Below are 20776 nucleotides of genomic sequence, written 5' to 3' on the forward strand. Positions count from 1 at the left end.
TGAAAGCAGTCTAAATACACTGTGAATATGCACCCAACAGCTCAGCCAGCCCAGCTATACTGATGGCACTGAGAAAAAAAAAAAATCTTACTTGGCCAAAGTATTTTTTTAGATATCTAACAGGGATGCTTCACACTGTGTAATAGATGTGATTTTCCCTTCGTATTAGGAAAAAAAAAAAGTGACTGAAGGTTTTGTTACTCAGTCTATATAAAATAATTGAAACCATTAGGGCATCTTACAGGAACGCAGTAATGGAATACTGCTGAATTTAATGAATAAACTGGACAATTAATCACCACTTGCCATTCAAAAAACACTCCCTCAGACTGGATATGGGGTATTTCCTGAAAATTTTTTGTTTTGACAGAACTTGGGGTACAAGTAGGCTTGAAGTTCCAGTCTCTATAATTTGGAAGGAAAGTTTCTGCCACAGTCTTATTACATCATTAACATGGGAGTTCATCAGTAATAATGAAGCTGGATGATGATCAAATCATTAAAATCTAAATTAGGTGGCATTTGGAGTGACTGCAGGGCTAGAAGCACTATCAACAGAAATAAAACCAACAAACAAGCTCCTGAACAGTTCATGATCACAGATGACAGTGTCTTCAACAGCATTCCTGTCTTTTCCATCCTCTAGGCAAAGTGGCATTAACAGCATGGCTACCAAACATTTTCCTAAACTACATTTTATCTCTGGCACTTAAATTTCCCATGAAACTTCTATCAAGTATGGGTGAAACAATCTCTACTGGATGCACTGCTTACGTCTGTGAAGCATTCTGTGACTCATCTGGTGGACTTCTGATTAAAATTCTATTATGACATGAAGGTAACCTCATCAGTTGGAAGAGATCTTGACAAATCACAGCTTTCAAAATTTTCTTACATTTGCATATATAAAAATACCTGTGAGTTTCTAAATATACATTTCAGGTATAAATGTAGACACAACAGTAAATTACAGGTATATGAGATGAGCATTCTTTTCAGCCATGCTGAGAGACAGATGAAACATTATCTCAGATATGGACTTAAAAATATGCTAACAACACGGCATTCATATAATCCATATTATAAAGACTCTACAGAGGTTTATATCATGTTTGGTTTTGTTGTTTTTTTTTTTTAATCAAAGTGTCTTCTCAGTGGCAACATTGATTATACTTACAACCAAACTGACATCAAACCAAATTCAGTGATCTCTATATATCCACAAGATGGTGTAATTTATCCTTATCTGAGATGGTGGTTTAAAACATGGTTTCCAAGTTTGGAAAAAAAACAGTGATACAAAAAAGAAAAATCAGTTCACTTGGATGGAAATATAAGCCTTGTATTAAAAATATCATCCAAAATGGCTGAGTTCAGAGTGGTGCTTATAATTACTGCTTGCTTTCTTGAAGTCCATCATGAAAAAGAGACCACTGCTCTAAATGTTTCTAGTACAGTTTTTTAAAAGCTTTTCAGCTAAGGAGAAGTCTACCAATGATTACTCCCTCCTTCAAAACCACTCACATTGACTTAACCCTGAACAAATCACAGTTGAAGAAAGAATTGCAGTGACCAATGAGTAGCAAAAAGTAATGTACTCTGTAGTGTGTCCTACCTAGTGTAGGATTCAAGACTAGGAGGAGATGACTCTTGCTATACATTTACTGCATTACATTGGGTAATTACACTAACCTATAAAATGCTCCTTTCAAATTTCTTGTCCTCTCAAGCTTAACCGGAAACTTCATTCTGCACTCAGCTGCTAAACTTTCTTCAACATCATCTCCTTGGAAAGTAGGCAATGGTCCAAATTTACAAAACTGCACAGAGGGAGCTCCAGATTTTTAAGCAGTTTTCTCTATTTGTCTCTTTAAAAAGAGCTAAGTCAGGATGCTCTTTAAGGAGAGAATTTGTAGAAACGCAGGTCTCAATTTGCCTCTAAAATTATGGTGCTCTACTGTATAATCCAGAAATTAGATTATTGGCCTGGTCTTAGAAGTTCAGCTCCACCAAACTGAGATTTCACTATTCAGTATTCCTTAGAAAACTGAAAAGTAGTAAAGACGATGGGGGATGGAAGGACAAGCTATACCGATGAAGTTTCCCAACGTTTCCTAAACTTGGCAATGAAAAAAATTACTCCAAATTCAGGACAAACAAATGGAGTTAAGAAGAACATGCGTTTATGACATTTCTGAGGTTTTTTTGGTTTTGGGGTTTTTTTTTCCAGGTGAAAAAAACCACTGTCCTTCAGAATTTCAATAAGACAGAAGGAGGCAAGAGTGGAATTCTGCATATTTTTTCTTTCAGGATGGTGGAAGAAGCAGATGAAAATTTGCAAGGAATACATTTGGTTCTTTAGCTAGTAACTGGGACTTTTGAAAGACTTTGATTGCTACAAATCCTTACAAAATAGAGACCATGCCAGTACTCTTTATTAAATTATTATGTCTACTCCAAAAATTGTCTCAAACAGAGCCTTCCCCATCTCCAATTGTGCTGAAATAATTACAGAGTCTGTATTTTGCAGAAGAGCTACTTAGCCAACCTCGAGTAGCTTGGGTCATATGTTACAGTGTGCACACCTATCACACCACCTAGTTTTAATGATGTTTCCCACATTGTTTTATGAACTGTTACTATTTTTTAAGGTACACATAACTTTGCCAGTTCATAGCAATATGTTACCAAAATCCTCTGTTCCTCATTCCTTACTCAACTGCTTTTAACAAGTAATTTCTTTCATTACAATATTTCTATTTTCAAAAATGAAAAGAAGATTCTAAGCATGCTGGCTGAAAATGAAGTAATGCAAATTTCAAATTCTCCCCTATCAATATGGCAGAGGGGGATAGAAGATCTCAATAATTGTGACACCAGAAATATAATTTACTTTAACTCTGTGACAGAGAAGAACTGCAATCTCATGCTGAGGTTCTTGATTCTTTATGACTTCTTCGAGGTTACCTGAACTGACACCACTGATGCCACAACCAGGACAAGGATAAAACAAACAAAAAAAAAGCCACCATTTAACTGCAGGCACTTATCCAAGATAGCCAAAGTGAGGATGATTTACATCCTGAACAGAATCAATAGCTTTTGGCGCTTTCTCCATTGACAAAGGCAGTTTGGAACAGGTAACTTCTTAACTTGGTTACATATATAAAGCTAAGTGGGATGAAACCCAGCGAATCACTCTCCCTGACTCCACAGTGACAACCTAAGAAAAGGTATACATAAAACTTGATAAAGACGACTATTTCCAATGATAACTGAAGCAAACGCAATTGGTACACAGAGACCTTTTTGTCTCAAAAGAAATACAACAAAAAGTATTCCAAAGAACAAAAACCCACAGATGATCTAACTTCTTACCAAACAGGACAAAACACTCTTGGGACTAAGGACTGCTAAGGAAATGAAAATTTTACTAACAATATATACTCGCTGTAGGAAATTGCTAATGTTGCCCTATGGCAGATGAGGAGGGAAAGGACAGAGAGGTCCTACGGAAACGTTCTCATTACAGTGAAGTTTTAACTACTGAGAAGTTTGCAAATCTTTCCCCTGTAAGAGAGAAGAAGCAAAACTGAAGTCTGAGCTAAAAAGACTTAAAAATCCAGCCACAAAAAACTCTTAATAGCATCTTATCATTAGTATATAGCACCTTTTAAACTTACCTCGATAAAGCCCAAAGAAACCTTCATAACGTAGCACTTTCTTGAAGCAATCAAAGCTGTTTTTATACATAAGTTCTCCCACAAAAGAGCCTGTAGAACGCTGGTTTTGCATGCGAGTTTTTACTAAATCAATTGGGTAGACTGCAGTGGCTCCAACAGCTGCAAACAAAATTCAAGATATTAGAAAACATGGTTTTGCATTTGCACTGTTTGACTGCAAATGTCATCTTTCACATTTACATCTAGCCTATCAGTTGTATCTTTTTTCTTCATGATATATTCTGGATACATTAAACTACCACAGCTTTAACCAAATGCACTTTCCAGTCCTACCTCATTATTAATCTGATTTTCCTGAAATTTGTTTGGGGACAAATCAGATAGCAACGTCACCTGGAAACTCCAACGGCTCATAAATTCCAAAATTCTTGTAGACCAGATGATCCTTTCCCCTTCAATCTTACAGTCATCCCATCCCTTAGACACAGCTCCAAGGGAAAGTCTGAGAAGCCTTCCAAACTTAAATGAGAGGCAGAAGGGAAAGAAGGGCAAAAGAAAAGAAGAAGAAACCCAAACAGTGAAGATGAATATTCTTTTGCTCAGCCATGACTAACCTCCAGCAACTGAACCAAGGGCAAACCTGTACGCTGATTCTGCAATCTGGATGAGAACAGGTCGAGACACATCGCCTGAAGCTTTCTGTCAAGGCAGGATTTAAAACAAAAGGAAAGACAAGAAAAATAATCAGAACATCTCATTTCCCGAGAGAACATTTCATGATCAGACAGATGTAAGTATACGGATACTTGGAAAAAATCCCTCAATACACTAGAGATTTTGTTCTCAATTATTATTTCTTTTCTACTGAATTCTAAGTGTCATATAAGGCAGCCTCTTCAGATTGGAATAGCAAAGAAAATAGACTGATACTACAACAAAATTATACAACTCTAAAATCAGTGGTCTAAATGTGGTCTAAATGAGGGCTTACATATTGCCCCTTAAGTCATTAATTTTCTACAGCTAAAAGCAACTCCAGCTTGGAATTTCTTTCTACTGTCGCCAAAACCAGGTATACCTATTACTTCCCAGGCTACCAAAAGAAGTATGCAAGCATTGTTCACTCATACTAGCTAAAGGAAAATAAGGTTCCATGAAGCACCCCCACAATTTCATTTTGCTCACAGTCTATGAGTGCTAGATTCAACCCAATGAAAAATAAATTTCAAAAGTGCTCCAGATTTAAAATTGCTATCTAATGAAAGAAAATAATAAAGAAAACAAAATTTCTGCAGGGGCATTAAGTCTTCTATACTTACTATCACTTTTTGCAATATGTTATTTTTAGCATATTACAAGTAAAGGAACAAAATAAAAATATGGAAGGATTTTCCTGTGTTTATGTTTCAGTTTATTCCCATACAAGTGGAGTTATCCAGAAAACAGATTGAAGATATCAATGCAGCTGAAAATCTTTCCAGTCTCAGCATCAAGCAGCTGACATTAAAAAGGAATTGGGTGGAAAAAAATGAAAAGGCAGAACACATATACAGAAGAAATTGTAAGATTTAAGCAGGTTCATATGTCCTTGCCTCTTAGAACGTAAATCATGGTAGCAGAGACAGTGGCCCCAAAGCAAAAACTGAAGAAGCTGCTACTTTCATCACACATTTTTGGCTACCTTTTACTGCCACCTATTGTAACTTATGTTACTTGATATTCAGACCAATGCAAATACTTTTAACTCCTTTAGGAATCTTCTAGGAATAGATGGTGAGCTTTGGGAGCCAACTCATTTGAATTCATCCCAGCATCATCACCATTTAGTCACTGCTCAAACAAACAGCAAACCACCACCCCAGATACTGTCCTGGAGAGGTGGTGGGGGTGTTCACATGTAGGGGAGGCAGGAGAAGAAAAAAGAGAAGCAAAAGAGATGCATGTGTACACACACACATACACAGAGGCCTGGCTTACGGCCTGGCAGTCCTAAAAATGTAGCCTGGATCAACTCATTGTGGTCAAACTGGCGTCTCCGCACAGACCCAGAGCAGGAAAAAAGAAAACCAACAAAAACCCCTTAGTCTCACAAGACACAAAGTTAAGACTGCCTTAAAATAGAGATGGAAAGAAACAGAAAGGTTAGTCTTAAATCTATCTGTATAGAAACTTGTATCAATGAAAATACAAATATGATAAAATAGTATGAGAACTAAAAAATCAACAGGTCTGACATTTAAAGAGCACTCCTATTTCTTTTTGCCTCAAAACCAAAAAAAAGTCCATTTGCAGTTATACCATTGAAAGTAAATATCCTTTAGGTTTTGGACATGCAGAGAATATTAATACTTTTACTGAAACTGTGATGTTTCTATTCTAAAAGCTCTCCTATTTTGATATTCAGCAGAGCATAAAGCAAAGCAGAGAACACTGTGAAGCCAGGAACATGCATGTGTGTTCAGAACAAGGGCTGCCATTTCATAGGCTAAATGCTGAATTTCACCATCCATATTTGAAGTAGGAAGTCTCTTTTCCTCATTAAAAAGAACACAGGGCAATGGAATCACAAAACATAAACACCTTAATTAGGTACACATCTAATATTTACTGAATGGCTGGATGGCACTCCTGTATCTTTTATCTTTCCAAAGTAAATTACATTTGACCCATCCAAATACAGCCCAAGAGGAAGGGGGCATAGAGAAGAGGTGGAGTGAACATGATACAGGTTAAAAAATAAATTCTAACAACATGTTATTCCTCACAGTTATTACAGAACACAAGAAAAAAGCAACTTATATGACAACACAGGAAGAGGTTGGCTGTCTATTTGCCTAGCACTGGAAACAAACAATAGCATTGTACTGGCTTCTGTTCTTACCTGCCTCTGAGCCTCAGCCAGGTTGTAGGGCAACGTCCCTTCCTCCAGAGGAGCGATTCTTTCAATATCAGCTAACGTCATGCGCCTGAGGAAATTAATTCCCATTAGTGTTTGCTTAGAGGTTGGTTTTCAGATCACTAAAAGATATCTGCATGTGGCCACTAGGCTACACTCTCCTGTTCCCCAACACCACCTCCCACTCCAACAAAGAAGAGAAGAGAGAAGAAAGAAGAAAGAGAGGACAGATAATTCTCCACCTACCCCCGTGGCTCATAAAGATCTGCTAACTGAAACAAGATGTCAACTTCCATGGGTGTAACCTGACCAAATTTCTGGGCTGCCAAAACAAACTCCTCTGAAACAGAATAAAAATACAGAAAATAAAATGCAATCAAACCAGAAGAAATAATCCAGAGCACCCCAAATTTGCTCTATATTTTAGCATAAAGTAGAAGACACTGGTTGGGGCGGGGGTGAAAGGGAAGGTACCCAAAATAGAAGTGTTCCTGTCACTACATAAATGTGTGCTTTAAATGGTCTGTCCTTCATGCAAGTAAGTACAACTCTCTGGTCTTAAAGCTTAGTGCTACCAGCAGGATTTAGGATATTTGACATACGGTATCAATCAGCTGCAGGTCAGAGGGAAAAATATAAAATAAAAAGCAAACAAAGAAAAACCCCCAAAACAGGAGTCAAGAGATGTGGAACGTTTCATGCATAGTCCCAGTAGGCCGCATTAATGAAACTCTGGTGTTGCACAGGGAATTCTCTATAAAAGTGGTTAGATACAGCAGATAACATCTTGTTCCAAGCTTGTAGATCAGCTTACTGTGCCGCCAATACAAGTTTATGGAATTCTTCAACTACCCTTGAAGGTCACTTTAATAGGCCGCCAATTTGGCAGGGGTCCTAGGAAGTTTTTTAAACTTTTAAATATCTTTACATACTTTCCTCACCCTGCCCCCACCACCAGTTTACTACGACCTTTTTCTGATTGAAACAAAATGAAAAAGCTGGAGGGTGGACTCCGACAGGACTGTACAAAACTGAGTGGCAAACCAAGGAATGCTAACGAGGCAGGCTTTCCCCCCCAAATTGATTTAAAAGAATACAGATGAGGTCTTTCCCTCCATTCAAATGCCCAAGGAAACTTCCAGACTGCAAACATTTCTACCAACCCTTAGTGACTTCCACATCTTTTCTATTTCCAGCCAGAGTACTGTAGATCTTTCTAATGAGCTCCATGTTGTTAAGGAGAGAATTAAATCCATTAAAATAGGAAAAGCTGACCTGATGGGAAGTGGTACCTCCAGCAGCCTAGAGTACAGACAGTAAAAGAAGAAAAAAGAAAGGAGATTGTTACAAAACTAAAAAAAAACCCCTTGAAATAAAAGTTTTCGAACAATGTTATTTTACAAGAGTGACAGTAGCACAGGCTTGCTTTTTAAAAAAACCTGCAAAATAAAGAACTTTAAACTATGAAAGATTCTTATGTTACTGAAACTAATCATGACCAGAATATAAAACTCTCCCCACCCTACAAACCTAAACAAATACATATGCAGGATTATAACAACATAACCAGTAGTAATTTACAAAGTTCAAGTTTCAGTTGGAAATGTTTCATAAGTTGGCTTATATCTAGTAATGAGGAAATCTACTTCTACATGTAAAGCATATTACTATATAGAAAATTTCAACAAAATCAAAACATATTCTGTAAAAGGTCAACTGAAACCTTTAAATTCACAAGCATTTCAAGTCATGGAAAACCAGCAGTAAGCTCTCAGACTTGTATCAGGCAGTCAAACATAATGGGAACAATAAGGTTCGAACAGTCACTCATTTTCAAATGAGAACTGAGCCTAAACCTCTGTTTTAAAATAGTGTTGGATCTGCACACAGAAAAATTATTGGATCAATTCTCTATTTAAATTATAAGATCAATGATCAAGCAAATTTTTGAAAAAAATATGCATAAGCTTGCCAAAATTTAACTGACCTGGAGGGATAATCAAAAATCTTATCTGATGTTTTATGACAGAGCATATGACCCAGGAAGGCTGTTAACAGGACTGTGAGGGAACCATGGAAGAAAGTACCAGATCTCACTGTCAGTCCCTAAGCCTTCTGGCTATGCTTTTTGCTGCATGCATCTTCTAATATTCTGGTTAGAGTTTGGAGTTCTCATTACTTCACATATCCCCCTGAAACTTTCCCTTGCAAGTCAAAGCAGAACAGATCTTTAAGCAGATCTTTAAACCTGAATATGGCCAAGCTTTAGATTACTTCAAACGTTTTGCTGCTACAAGTTCCCAAAATTAGAAACTGTGGTCAAAACCAAATGTACCTCTTTCTTCAGTGAAATTGCAAAATTGAAGTATTTAATTCAGTTTATGCACTCCAAACTGTGACAAAATATACTCTGAATGTCCTTGGCTGATGTTCCAGTTCATACATTGTCCCAGGTACTTGGAAATTACACTCAGGAGTTTAGAATTTACATTACAAAGCAAGGTCTTTGAGGATGATGTCCTAAGTGGGATGTGATGGCATTCTGAAGTATTTGACACAGTCTACTATGATGGAATGGCTGGAAAAAGGCAAACTCTTCATCTGTAGACCATAACTAAGGTCCATCTACATGCTTTGTCTTTTGTCTCTGGAGACCAAGAACATTGAGGATATACATTCTGCTATCAGGGTTAATTTTCATGTGTGTCGATAATAACTGCTAGACTTCAAAACATGCATCCACAAGCTGGATTAGGTGTCATACAGCAGTCAAGGTACATAAAAAACGGAATCCCACAGCTGTATCCCAGGTCTGCCAGCTGGGATACCAGAACTACTCACAGCTACTAGACATTCTTCTACAAATGGTGTCAGCATGTGTGGCCGGATAGTGACCATAATGTCCCTGAAGTCCATAGCTGTGACTCTTCCAGACTGAGCATTGTCTCTCTGTACAAAAGCCTGTTTTGCATGTTCTAATTGTATCTCCTGCAAACATATGGGGGAAAAAAAAGTTACATTCAAAATCATCACCTTAACAGTTAAATTTAATGTAAGTAATGCAATCCTACAAGACTTCTCATTTCTAACAAAACACGACTACAGGTAATCTAATGTTAAGTGGCTATTGTATGTATATAGTATGTAAATTTCAGCCTTTTCTAGCAGGAGCATATATGGTCTCTATCACTGACCTCAATACCTAGGACAACATCATAATTTCTTTGCTGCCTGGACATTATGTCATGCAATTCATTTAACTGAGAAATGGAGAACCCATACCAACACAACAGTGCAAATAATCTCCCACTCATGAACATTAAAGTGTTCCATGATGTGCATTATCCAGTTTATTGCACGTATCACAGCAGGTCAAAATACTTTCTGTAAAAGCACTCACTACTCCTTGAATGAGGACAATGAAATCATCAGAGATTTCCATGTAGACACCTACTAATCTGGAATGGATTCCCTCAAAAAGCATCCTCATTTAAAACATAAAGTTATTTGTCTACAAAAGACACCAGCAGTTTAATTTAGAACTCCTTGTTATCATGACTGATTAAAGATCAGTTCTCAGTATTTCAGCAGTAGTAACAGGCATAAACATTATCTGATACAACCACCCGATAATCTCATTTTGTGATTCAAATATACTATCAAGAGAAAAAAGGAGAAAAAAAGGTATATAATCTCTCAGAGCTGAAAGTCCTACTGTGACCTTCACCCTTTCTTCTTAAATTACTGTTAAGACTACTTTCCTTTTTTTTTATTTAAAAGGAACAATCCTGCACAGATGTAACTTGTTATTACATACGAATTTTTTTTCAGTTCTACAGGTTTGTAAAAAAAAGAAATACCTTTGCTGATGTAATCAGACTTCCCAACCTGTATTTTTTAGCTGAATGAAGGAACACAAATCACTGCCGTGTCTTCCCTTTAAATTTCAAGGATTATAAAAACTTCTTCATTGGAAATACAGTGCTTATTTTGAATACATATTCATAGTCAGTTACTCAGAAAATGGAATCACAGCAAAACTATGTCAGCAATACTACGCAAGTCTTGCAGTGGATCATGACACTATCCAACTATTTCCATTGTATTTGAAAATATGTGCCTTAAAATACATATTAATCCAAGACTCAAGCTAGTCAAGAGTCACCATCATGATGTATTCTCAGTAAATATGATCTCCTGTAAGCTGATATTTGTCTCACATCAGCATTCAAGGAAATAAAGAGTGAAGGGCAAAAGGCAAATTCAGATGGAGTAGGATCAGACCTGCCAGAGGCCTGCAGATGCCATTCCTCCCTCCCTTCTATTCACTCAGTTCACGTGGCCACTCAAACCATGCTTGTCTTTTTATTTCAGCCTTCTGACTTTGCCAATTTTGGTCCTAATTTCTAATTGCAACACTGTACCCTGACGTGAAAGGTATGATGAAAATATTCTAATATATTAGGCAGAGGGAGGAAAGGGCTGGGGGGAAAAGACTGGTCAATGTTTCACTCCCAGAACTAATCTGAAATTTGTTCTTTTGATGGGAAACGCTCCTGGGGGTTATAATTTGAAGTGGTACAATTTCAGTTCGGACACGTTTTCTTTACATTACAGACCCCCATGTTGAGGTGTTACAATTCAGCAATAATACTCACTCTGGCTGGATGCAGCCATGCAAGTTCCTACTTCACTCCAACTGAGACTATAATTTCAACAGAAATTTGGAAGGAAGCAATTTTGGAAGGTTTATGGTGAGATGAGCACAAAAACACAAAAAGACTTAGTCAGCTTGAGGCAGGCAACTACTTGGGAGGCAGAGAGCTCTGCAGAGGAGTTTGGTATAATAATGCTTATATCCTAAATACTCATCACTTAGCAGGTAGAAATGTGGGAACAACTGAATAAAAATGTTTGTCATTAAATGGAAGCACTACCAGAGAAAAAATAAATTGTATTTAGCAGAAGGATTACATGGGAAACTGTGAATATTGCTTTCTTCTCCTTCCCTCACTCAATTTGTTTTAACCACTGAAACTGCTGGCAGTATGTCATTGGCAGAATCCAGCAGTAAAATGCAGTAAAAAAACCTGGACACCGCCGGCAGAAGTCCAATCTGTTCCCATCTGTGTACACCCATCAGTGAGTCTGGAGGTATTGTACCATGTCTTAGCCACAGAACGAAGTGATGTCTTAGTGATGTCTTAGCCACAGAACGAAGTGATGTCTTAGTGATGTCTTAGCCACAGAACGAAGCAGGGCTCGTGCTCCAGAGAGGTGCATCAAAATGCGTGTTTCTTGTCATCATCCAGCTAACTGCAAAAAGGCTGCTACTACTACAGCTGAGAACAAGCCAAAACACCCTATCCTGTCCTTGCTAACATGATTCTTTCCAATTTTCTTGGTAAACTGGAACCCACTAGAGAGAATTATCCCACTTGGTTAAACACATTGTCAAGGTCTTGGCGCTGCCATTTACCCATCTTTTTGTCAGACAGAAAAGAGCCATTTAGCTGTAGACAAACAGCAAGACAAAACTGTGAATGGGATGGTGTCAGTCTTCTGAAACTCCCTATTCATACCTCCTCCTTAGTTCAGAAACTAAGTTCCAGTGCAAAATGGTTACGAATACTGCACATAGACAAGAGAAGACTGACCTCAGGAAGGGAGAGACTTTTTAGGCTACAGTTACTTTGAGCAGAGCTACACATTTTCCAGTTACACCAAGAAGAAAGAAGCACAGGGATCTTCAGCCACATGACATTCTCAAACCATGACCATGGATGGCAGCAGTATGGCACACAAGAACACGCAGACAATCATATGGTAACAAACCATCTCAAATCTAAATTTCAGACAAACCTACAAAGTCTGTTACAAACAAACCAGACATACGTCACTTTTCTAATCACTGCACCATGCATATCAATGCAATAAACTCCTTAAAGTGTTTACCTCGAAAGAAAGGCTATACATTCCCTCAGCCTCCATGCCTGAAAGCTGAGACAACTCACAGCATAACTGTTTCAAAAGGAGTTTCAAAATTGCTACTAGCAATTTATCAGGAAATTCTTTATGAGATGTTTGTAACATCACCTTTGTTGTGTATATGCAGCTAATATAAAAAATACCACCTTAAAAATAAACTGAAAAACAATAAAGCAAAGCTGTAGTCTTCAGAGATGCTGACTTGCAGTAATTTTATTGTTGCACCTATTTCAGTCCCATATTGTTTACCTAGACAGACTAAGGTTTAAAGAAATACAATTCTCATTACTTTGCAATACAAATTACACTTCCTAAAGAACCTTCTCCAACTAGACTTTCTGTAAACTTAGATATACATAGAAAACAAGCATCTTCCTTGATGCTAGAAGTCCAGAATTCCCCCAGGCAGAATAAGACTCTGTGAAAAATTAATTTGTACAGCATGGCAGGCATGCTGGCACCAGAATTCTAATGAAATTATTTCCTATCTAGAGCTTTTAACTCAGCTTTCACTTACTCCAGCTCATTAAAAGCTTCTTTACCTTGCACTTAGATAGAAATTTATGTTTGCATTCCATCCCAATGGATCAAGTCATCAGATACAACACAATCTTTGCCACTGGAGTAGATCCCAAGGTTCAATTATAGAGACTACTACTTCATCAACTAATATGCTGGGCATAAGTAAATTCCCAGACAATGCAGAAACGGATTTACCAGGCCCACATATGTTAAAATTCATTGTGCAGAATAGATTTTACATGCTGAGAAAGGGGCTGATTTTGCTCTTCATAAGGCAGACTTGCCACTTAAGTGATGATGGAACATGACCATATGCAAACAGATAGAGATATGATGGGTATATAGTACAGGTACACAAGCTAATTTTAAGCCAGCAAATGAGCAGGGTAAAACAACACACCCTGAGCTCTAGGTTGATGCAAATAGATTCTTAACTGTATTAGAGCCAAGGAGTTTGGAGGCTATACTTTCAGGTATCTCTGTTACTACAGACAGAAAAAGTGCTGGCAGGATATAAATATTCAGAATCCCATATAAACACTTCTTATTTAAAGCCACAAGAGATCTATCTTGTGCATGGATAAAATATACTAATGTTATTTTCCAAATACCTTGAGCTTTGCCAGAAGTGACAATTAGTCCAAATGCTGCAACAGATAATGATCATGGAACAAGTTTATGTGACATAATAGGACCCAATGTAAAGGAATTTGAATCTAGCTAGATTATTCCATTAAAAGTTGCAAATTGCATTGTACTTACAAAGCAGTACCTGAAGCGCCCTACAGAACCATCTGGTCCATGTTAAGTGCAGTGTAAACTGCATTCACACATCGGGAATGCAGAAAGGTAATTTGGTATCCACTGTGGTCTCCTGCTGTCTAAGGTCCAAGGTCTAGACATCAGACCAAGAAGACTGACTCATGCACAGGCAGAATGTCAGAAGGAAAGACTGAGTACCGAAGGTTACAGAGCTTAAAGGAAGATTTCCATGCCTGTGAACAGTAATGCTCCACTTAGTGCCGAGAGCCATTTCTGTGCCCAAACTTCAGCATCTGTAATACAATGCTGCAAGGCAAGAATCAGCAGGGAAACTTACGTGATTCAAAGATTTACAGTTTTAGAAAGTGGGTAAACACATGTACCCAATTACTGTGACTGACTGAGCATCCTAATAAACTGTACTGATAACAGGCAGCTTCAGAAGTCTTAGGACAATTAATTTATTTGAAAATCTTTCCTGCCTGCACCAATGCTGAGAGCATCTTTATTAGCAGTATTAGAATTTTTCCTGAGTGCATCTCACCTCTCCAGAGATACCCAGAATTGTCATATTTATTCTCCTGGTTTATGCTCTTCCTCCCATGTTTCTGACCTATATGGATCATCACCAGAAGGGCTGGCTGGTTCATGAGGACCACTGACATCTTCCAACACAACCAACTATCCCCAAAGTATCATCCCATCCAAGAAAAGTCCTTTCAGATAAGTAAAGAGGAACATCCCTCCACAGGAGGAGAAAGCTTAATAGTTAGGACTAATCTCCAAAGTTAGAAAACTCCTGCCTCAGGGCTTCCTTTCCTAATTCAAGTTAAAAACACAAAAGAACCCAAAAAAAGAACTCAAATATTCCAAACACCCAGCCTTAAGATTACAAGCTCTTTTAGGTCTCTGACTCTAACCTCTCTTAACCTCTCTCACAACCCTTACACACACACTTTAAATGGTGAAAAAGTGTCCTGTTTTTATTCTGAATTTTTCAACAGGCTTTCCTCAGATATCTAAACAAATAGACAAATGAAGCAAACAGGACTGGTACTTTGTTAAAACTGTGACTTTAAACCACCAAAATCAGGATACATAGCCGAGGCTCATTCTGTAGTTGGAAGGGGATACCAGAACACATTGCCAGAGGCATTTTTTCCTAATAAAGTAGCACATTTGCTTTTTCATTCAAAAGAGGTTCTGATTCCTATTTCTGTCACAAAACTGGTTTATGTCTTAGCTACTTAGGAGTTACACTAGTCAATACAAAGCCTAAGGGAATACAATTTAATCATGTGATACCTGACGTCCTCTTCATACAAAGTTAATTAGGCTCTGTTCTACAAAGTCAATTTGAAACATTTGTCTCAATAGCATTATCTTAATTATTCCTCATCAAAATGATACCACCTCCTACTGTGAACTAACATACTTGTGTAAACAAGAAAAAAAGAAACCTTGCAGTCTTGAAGCAGGTTCCCATTTTAAAACTCTCTAGTGTAAATACTAATACAGGCATTAAGTATTCAGGAGGAATACAAATAAGAAACTCACGTGTTTCACCTCTTTTCCTACTGAAGACCATTTTAACAGTACTGCTAAAATACAGATAATCAGTTTATTTTTTATTAGCATATTTTACTTCCAGTAACAAAGTACCTTGTATGAATAGTATGAACAGCCAAGAATTACTTGCAAAATAGTGCTTTATTCATTATATACAAGCAAATTTTCCCTAAGATAATCCTAATTCAAAAAAGATCAAAAGTAAAGTGTGTGGAAATGGCTTGTAAAAAATATTATTGGATATCAGCTCTGAATTAAATATATGTTTAGTAAACATGCTGTTTACAGACAAAAGTACTTCTTAATATGAGTCTGGCAAGTTGAGTCCAAAATGTTCAATACTGTTATTTAACATTCTTTGACTCGTAGATTTAAAAATACAGGAGATTTTCAGACATCGAAGTCTAGGTTTTTAATCTCATGTCTATGGCTACACAACAGTGTAGAAATAATCACCTTCTGCACACAGGTGCAAAAACAAAGGAAAAGGAAAAAAAACCCAGCTAGCCTGAATCAGCAGCTTTACCAACAGCATATCCTATTTACCAACATACTATACAAGTCCAGCACTCTGACTGTAAAAGCCTACACTTGGTACATATTTCAGCTTTGCTACCAGCATGGTATTTGGCAAGTTTGCAAACACTTTGATTCTTGCATCCTTCTTATTACTCTTGACAAACCATACTGTATTAGACCCACCAGTAAAAACTGAGTGAACTCCGCATATGTTAGGTGTCTTTTTCTATCCTTTCCAAAATGCAGCTGTACGAACTCTGAATTCCAGTTAAAAGGAATGTGCTGATGAATAGTGGTCTGGCCAAAAACTTGCTTAGCATCCTCTGGGAAGAAAAGAAAAATGTTCATTTAGTAATAAAATAAAATAACAATAGGCACAAACATAAACAAATATGATATTTTGTAACAGGAAAGCAATACTGTTCATATAAATTAGTAACATAAAGCAAACCTAATGTTTTTGTTTACCCAAATCATCACCCTCACAAATAGTTTCTGAATAATAGTTTTATTAGTGAAGTTTTATACCCACAGCATTTAATTAAAAGAAACTCAGATATTTCAAGTTTCGAATTCAAACAAGGAAAGATTAAAATTAAAAGACAATTTATAAAAAGATGACTAAAGCTAACTGATTTTCAGCATAATCTTTTCAAGCTGCTAATAATGAAAGTTTTGTGTCATTGTAATTCAGGCTTTTGAATTTTTCCCAGAGTTCTCCACATTCAAACAAATCAACTACAAAAATACCATTATTTCAAGATCCACTTTTCTGGAGTTACTGACAAAGCAGTCACAAACAGGACAGGGGATGTGCAGAGACATGGCAGGCAGGAACAAAAACTTGTCACCAGCACTATGCAGACTTTAAGCCTAAATCTCTTCTACAAGGAGGGGGGGGCAGCATGACAAGTATGATCACAGCTAAATACAAGCTTCATAGTTAGTAGTCACAACTGGGCAACAGTTTACTACACGCTTGGCAGACTGGTAATACACAGAAGTTTCCGTGAAGAAGCAACTATTTGATACACACCAAATCGTACAGTAGTAAGGACCATACATTTCTGCAACTAGACTGCATATACTGTAACCAATGAAAACACCGAGATCTGAGCAAGTACTTGTCTCAAAGGACAGTGCCCACTTCAATGTGACAGTTTTGTCTGCCAAAAAAACAGGGCAAAGATATCCTCTGAAGACAAGCTGAAGGCCAGAGGTTCCCAGCTGCTATAAGCCTTCCTAATTGCTGTGTGACTCCTCCAGCAACTCAAGTCTCCTGCAAGTTCCTGTGAGCATGGAGAGATGGTTCCCAGGAGTCACTCCCTACCCCCAGGCTGGGCCAGGAGCTGGTCTGCTCCCTTCATGCTTTGTGGAAGAAAGACCAGGAGTCCAAACCATGAGCTCCTGTCTGTCTCTGCGAGCAGCAGAGCTCTAAACCAGTTCCCAAGCATGGCTGGTGCCTGGGGTTGAGGAAATCAGCAGAACTTAGTGTTTGCCTGTGTTCAGAACAAGCTGGGAGCCACCTCACTGGAGCCAGCCTCTGCCTGCCAGGCAGGACTGGGAGCCACCTTCCAGCTCATTCCAGTGCCACAAGCAAAGGTGGGAGCTGACTCCTTGGGGCGATGAGGTTGCATCTCCTGTGCATGTTGAGTTCTGGCTGATGGCTCAGTCCCTGCCAGGCATGCAACACCAGTTCTGTTGACTCAGGGAAATCCAAGCAGGGTGGAATCCCCATTTTTAGGCAAGGAAGCAGGAAAAAGTGACAGTGAAGTGGCACAGCTCAGAGTCAGGAAGATGTCAGGAAGAGCCAAAGTAAATGGAGAAAAAAAGACATAGAAAAATATGGTCACAAGGAGATGAAAGGGGCAGGTGTCTGCTGCACTGACCCAAAAGCCCTGCAGATGGTATAACCCACAAGAATAGTTGTTCTAAAGCAAGAAGGCATCACAGAGCAGGAAACTGCAGACCTCTTCCCATCTCACAACCCAGTCAGTAGTTTCAGCTCTAAAAACACCCACTGATCCCAGGGAATCAGTGGTGAAAGAGCAAGTTGGATTTAACTTACAAACAGGAAAACTAACCCCAGTTAACCTCAAATTCATAAAATTCATAACTCCAAGTCCTAATGTCCTATGAGAATTTTCTCCAAGCAAAGTCAATGCCCCCAGGACAGCCCCATTGTTCATTCATGTCTAAAGCTTCCTCACAGCCAGCTTGGATCTTGTCTGCCAGCATTCTCCAGGAGCAAAATTCTACTCCTGGAGAGCAGAATGGGAGAGAAAGTCTGTTGGTTCAGGGTGAGGTCCTATCCCTCTACTTGAGGTCTTTCATTTAGGGTGCTTCCTACTGCCACAGCTCAAGGCACCGTGCCACATGTCACTGGAGATCACATTCATAAAGTTTCTGCTTTCTGCCAGACTTTCTTCAAAGAAGGCAACCAGCATGAAAAAGACAGCCTGTCTTGCCTGCATATAAGAGGAAATAAAGGTTGTCTCTTTCTAGCAGCGACCACTGCTTTTCCAGAGAAAGAAAGACATTCCCAGAACACCTGTCAGCTGTCTCTTGCACAGAAATCAGATGTTCGTCTGCTTCCTCTTTCCCTCTTATCCCACCTCCAGAATTTCTCCAAAGCAAGCCACTGATACTGTGTGGATGAGATTAGGAACAAATCATTGTTTACCAAAACCTATGTTTGGTTATTATTTACCAAAAGCTATGTTTAGGTCCAGACTTGCCTTTTTCAGAGAAAAAAAGGTGCATTCTTACCTGATGCAAGGTAAGAGATAGCAGAAACTTAGCTAGTATAAAAGGAGTCTCAAATTTGTTTTGATGAGGCAAGGCTCCACACAGTTCTTAGTTCAACTTGTTAACATATGAAAGCTGCAGAGTCTCCATTGAATATGCCATTGTAATTTTATTTTAATTCATTGCCATACATTAGCTACCTTGAAGGAACAATGTATCCTGCTCCCTTAGCTCTGTGTCCTGTAAACCCTCCTTGGCTGGAGCCCAAAATAAAAATTCCATCTCAAGAAAATGAAACATATAGTCATAGAATAGTTTGGGTTGAAAGAGACCCTTAAAGATCATCTAGCTTCAACCATCCTGCCAAGGGCAGGGACACCCTTCACTAGACCACGTTTCTCAAAGCCTCCAGGAATGGGGCATCCACAACTTCTCTGGGCAACCTGTTACAGTGTCTCACCATAGTAAAGAATTTACCTCATAGTAAAGAATTTCTTCCACGTATCTAACCTAAACTTACTCTCTTTCAGTTTAAAACCATTCCCCCTTGTCCTATCTTGTAGGCTCCCTTCAGGTACTGGAAAGCTGCAATTAGGTCCCGCCAAAGCCTTCTCTTCAGGATGAACAATCCCAATTCTCTCCCCTTTTTGTCGATCCCTTTAACCATCTTTGTTTGCCTCCTCTGGACTCGCTCCAACAGGTCCATGTCCTTCCAGTGCTGGGGGTCCCTGAGCTGGATGCAGTGTTCCAGATGGGGTCTCACCAGAGCAGAGCAGAGGGGCAGAATCCCCTCCCCTGCCCTGCTGCCCATGCTGCTTTTGGTGCAGCCCAGGACATGTTTGGCTTTCTGGGCTGTGAGTGCCAAGACATGTCCAAACGTCAAGAAGTGGAAAGAATGGTAACTTCAGACTAAATACAGTGTTTAATTATTGGCATTATAAAAGGCAAAGGAACACACAGCAATGAAACTGAAAACCTCATCAAGCCAATTAGGAATATAAGGTCCCTATCCAGGCAATTTGCATCCCCTTGTCTGTTTTAGAGATTAAAGGCCACAAAAGCATGCCTCAGAAGTTCATGTAAGTACAAATATCACTCTAAATAGCTCAAGCTAAATATGTGCACTTAATTTTTGCTATGACTTGGAAAACACATTAGTGTAGATACAGTAAGAGAACCCACACAACTTGATCTTTTCACAATTGTACTGTATATTGATGTCAGTATGCCTTGGCAACTACTACCAGATGCTTTTCTGACAGAATGCATGTTGGATAATCAGTGCAGGCAGCTGACTGGAAGACTGCCTACTGTGCTTCTACTGATTCTTTGATGGCATGAGACATGGTATCCTCTTTGCCACTGCCTTTTTACACATACCCTGTACTTTCTTTTTGCAGCTATGGTGCATGAACTCCTATGCTCAGTGAAGTCTTTTCCCTCGCTAGGTCTCATCACCCATTCATCCACCACATCACTGACTCAAATCTCATCTGTAGTCAGATTGCCCAATTCAGACATTAAAAACCATTCATACTACAGGAAAAATTTGAAGTGTTTTAACTTGTGATTTAACCATCAAAAGGTATCCAATTATGTACCAGAACTCACTCCAAGTTATTATTCAGTTCTAACAGTATCATCTCCTAATCATCTAAGTCCAGTATAAAAATAAAAAATAGACAATGAAAAAAAAGTAGTTTTGCATTAAATCCCTAGTTGGAAGTTCAACAGCTATCCACACATCACTTAACTGAATACAGCAAAACACAGAGAAGCTGAGGTGTGCTTCAGTGGCCAGGATCCGTTTAGACTTTTTTAAAAAGGAGACTGTTTCAGAGCTACAGAGTAATTTGTAATGGAAAGGACATCTGGATTTCATGGAGTCCAACCACCAGTCAAAGAAGGTCCAACCAGAACAGGCTGCTCAGGGCCATGGCCACATGAGGTTCGAATACCCTCTCATGAATTCCTCATTCCCTTGAATGTTGAAGTCCCAGAGGGTCATAATCAGTGGCACAGGTTCTAGCTGGAGGCCTGTCACTAGTGGCGTTCCCCAAGGTTCAATACTGGGCCCAGTATTGTTTAA

General features: G+C 38.6%; 1 protein-coding gene across 2 annotated transcripts in view; it reads right to left on the minus strand.

Moving 5' to 3' along the window:
* Positions 1-20776, minus strand: part of LOC138106419 (electrogenic aspartate/glutamate antiporter SLC25A13, mitochondrial) — a 103187-nt gene that overhangs the window by 33060 nt on the left and 49351 nt on the right. For both annotated transcript variants that reach the window (XM_069006995.1, XM_069006994.1), the window contains 7 exons: positions 16123-16262; positions 9421-9567; positions 7743-7881; positions 6826-6919; positions 6565-6649; positions 4298-4382; positions 3684-3842 (listed from right to left, as the gene is read on the minus strand). In XM_069006995.1, coding sequence (XP_068863096.1) covers positions 3684-3842; positions 4298-4382; positions 6565-6649; positions 6826-6919; positions 7743-7881; positions 9421-9567; positions 16123-16262 — 849 coding nt within the window. The remainder of the gene's footprint in view (positions 1-3683; positions 3843-4297; positions 4383-6564; positions 6650-6825; positions 6920-7742; positions 7882-9420; positions 9568-16122; positions 16263-20776) is intronic.

This window comes from Aphelocoma coerulescens, chromosome 2 (assembly GCF_041296385.1).
Source record: "Aphelocoma coerulescens isolate FSJ_1873_10779 chromosome 2, UR_Acoe_1.0, whole genome shotgun sequence".
Classification (NCBI taxonomy): domain Eukaryota; kingdom Metazoa; phylum Chordata; class Aves; order Passeriformes; family Corvidae; genus Aphelocoma; species Aphelocoma coerulescens.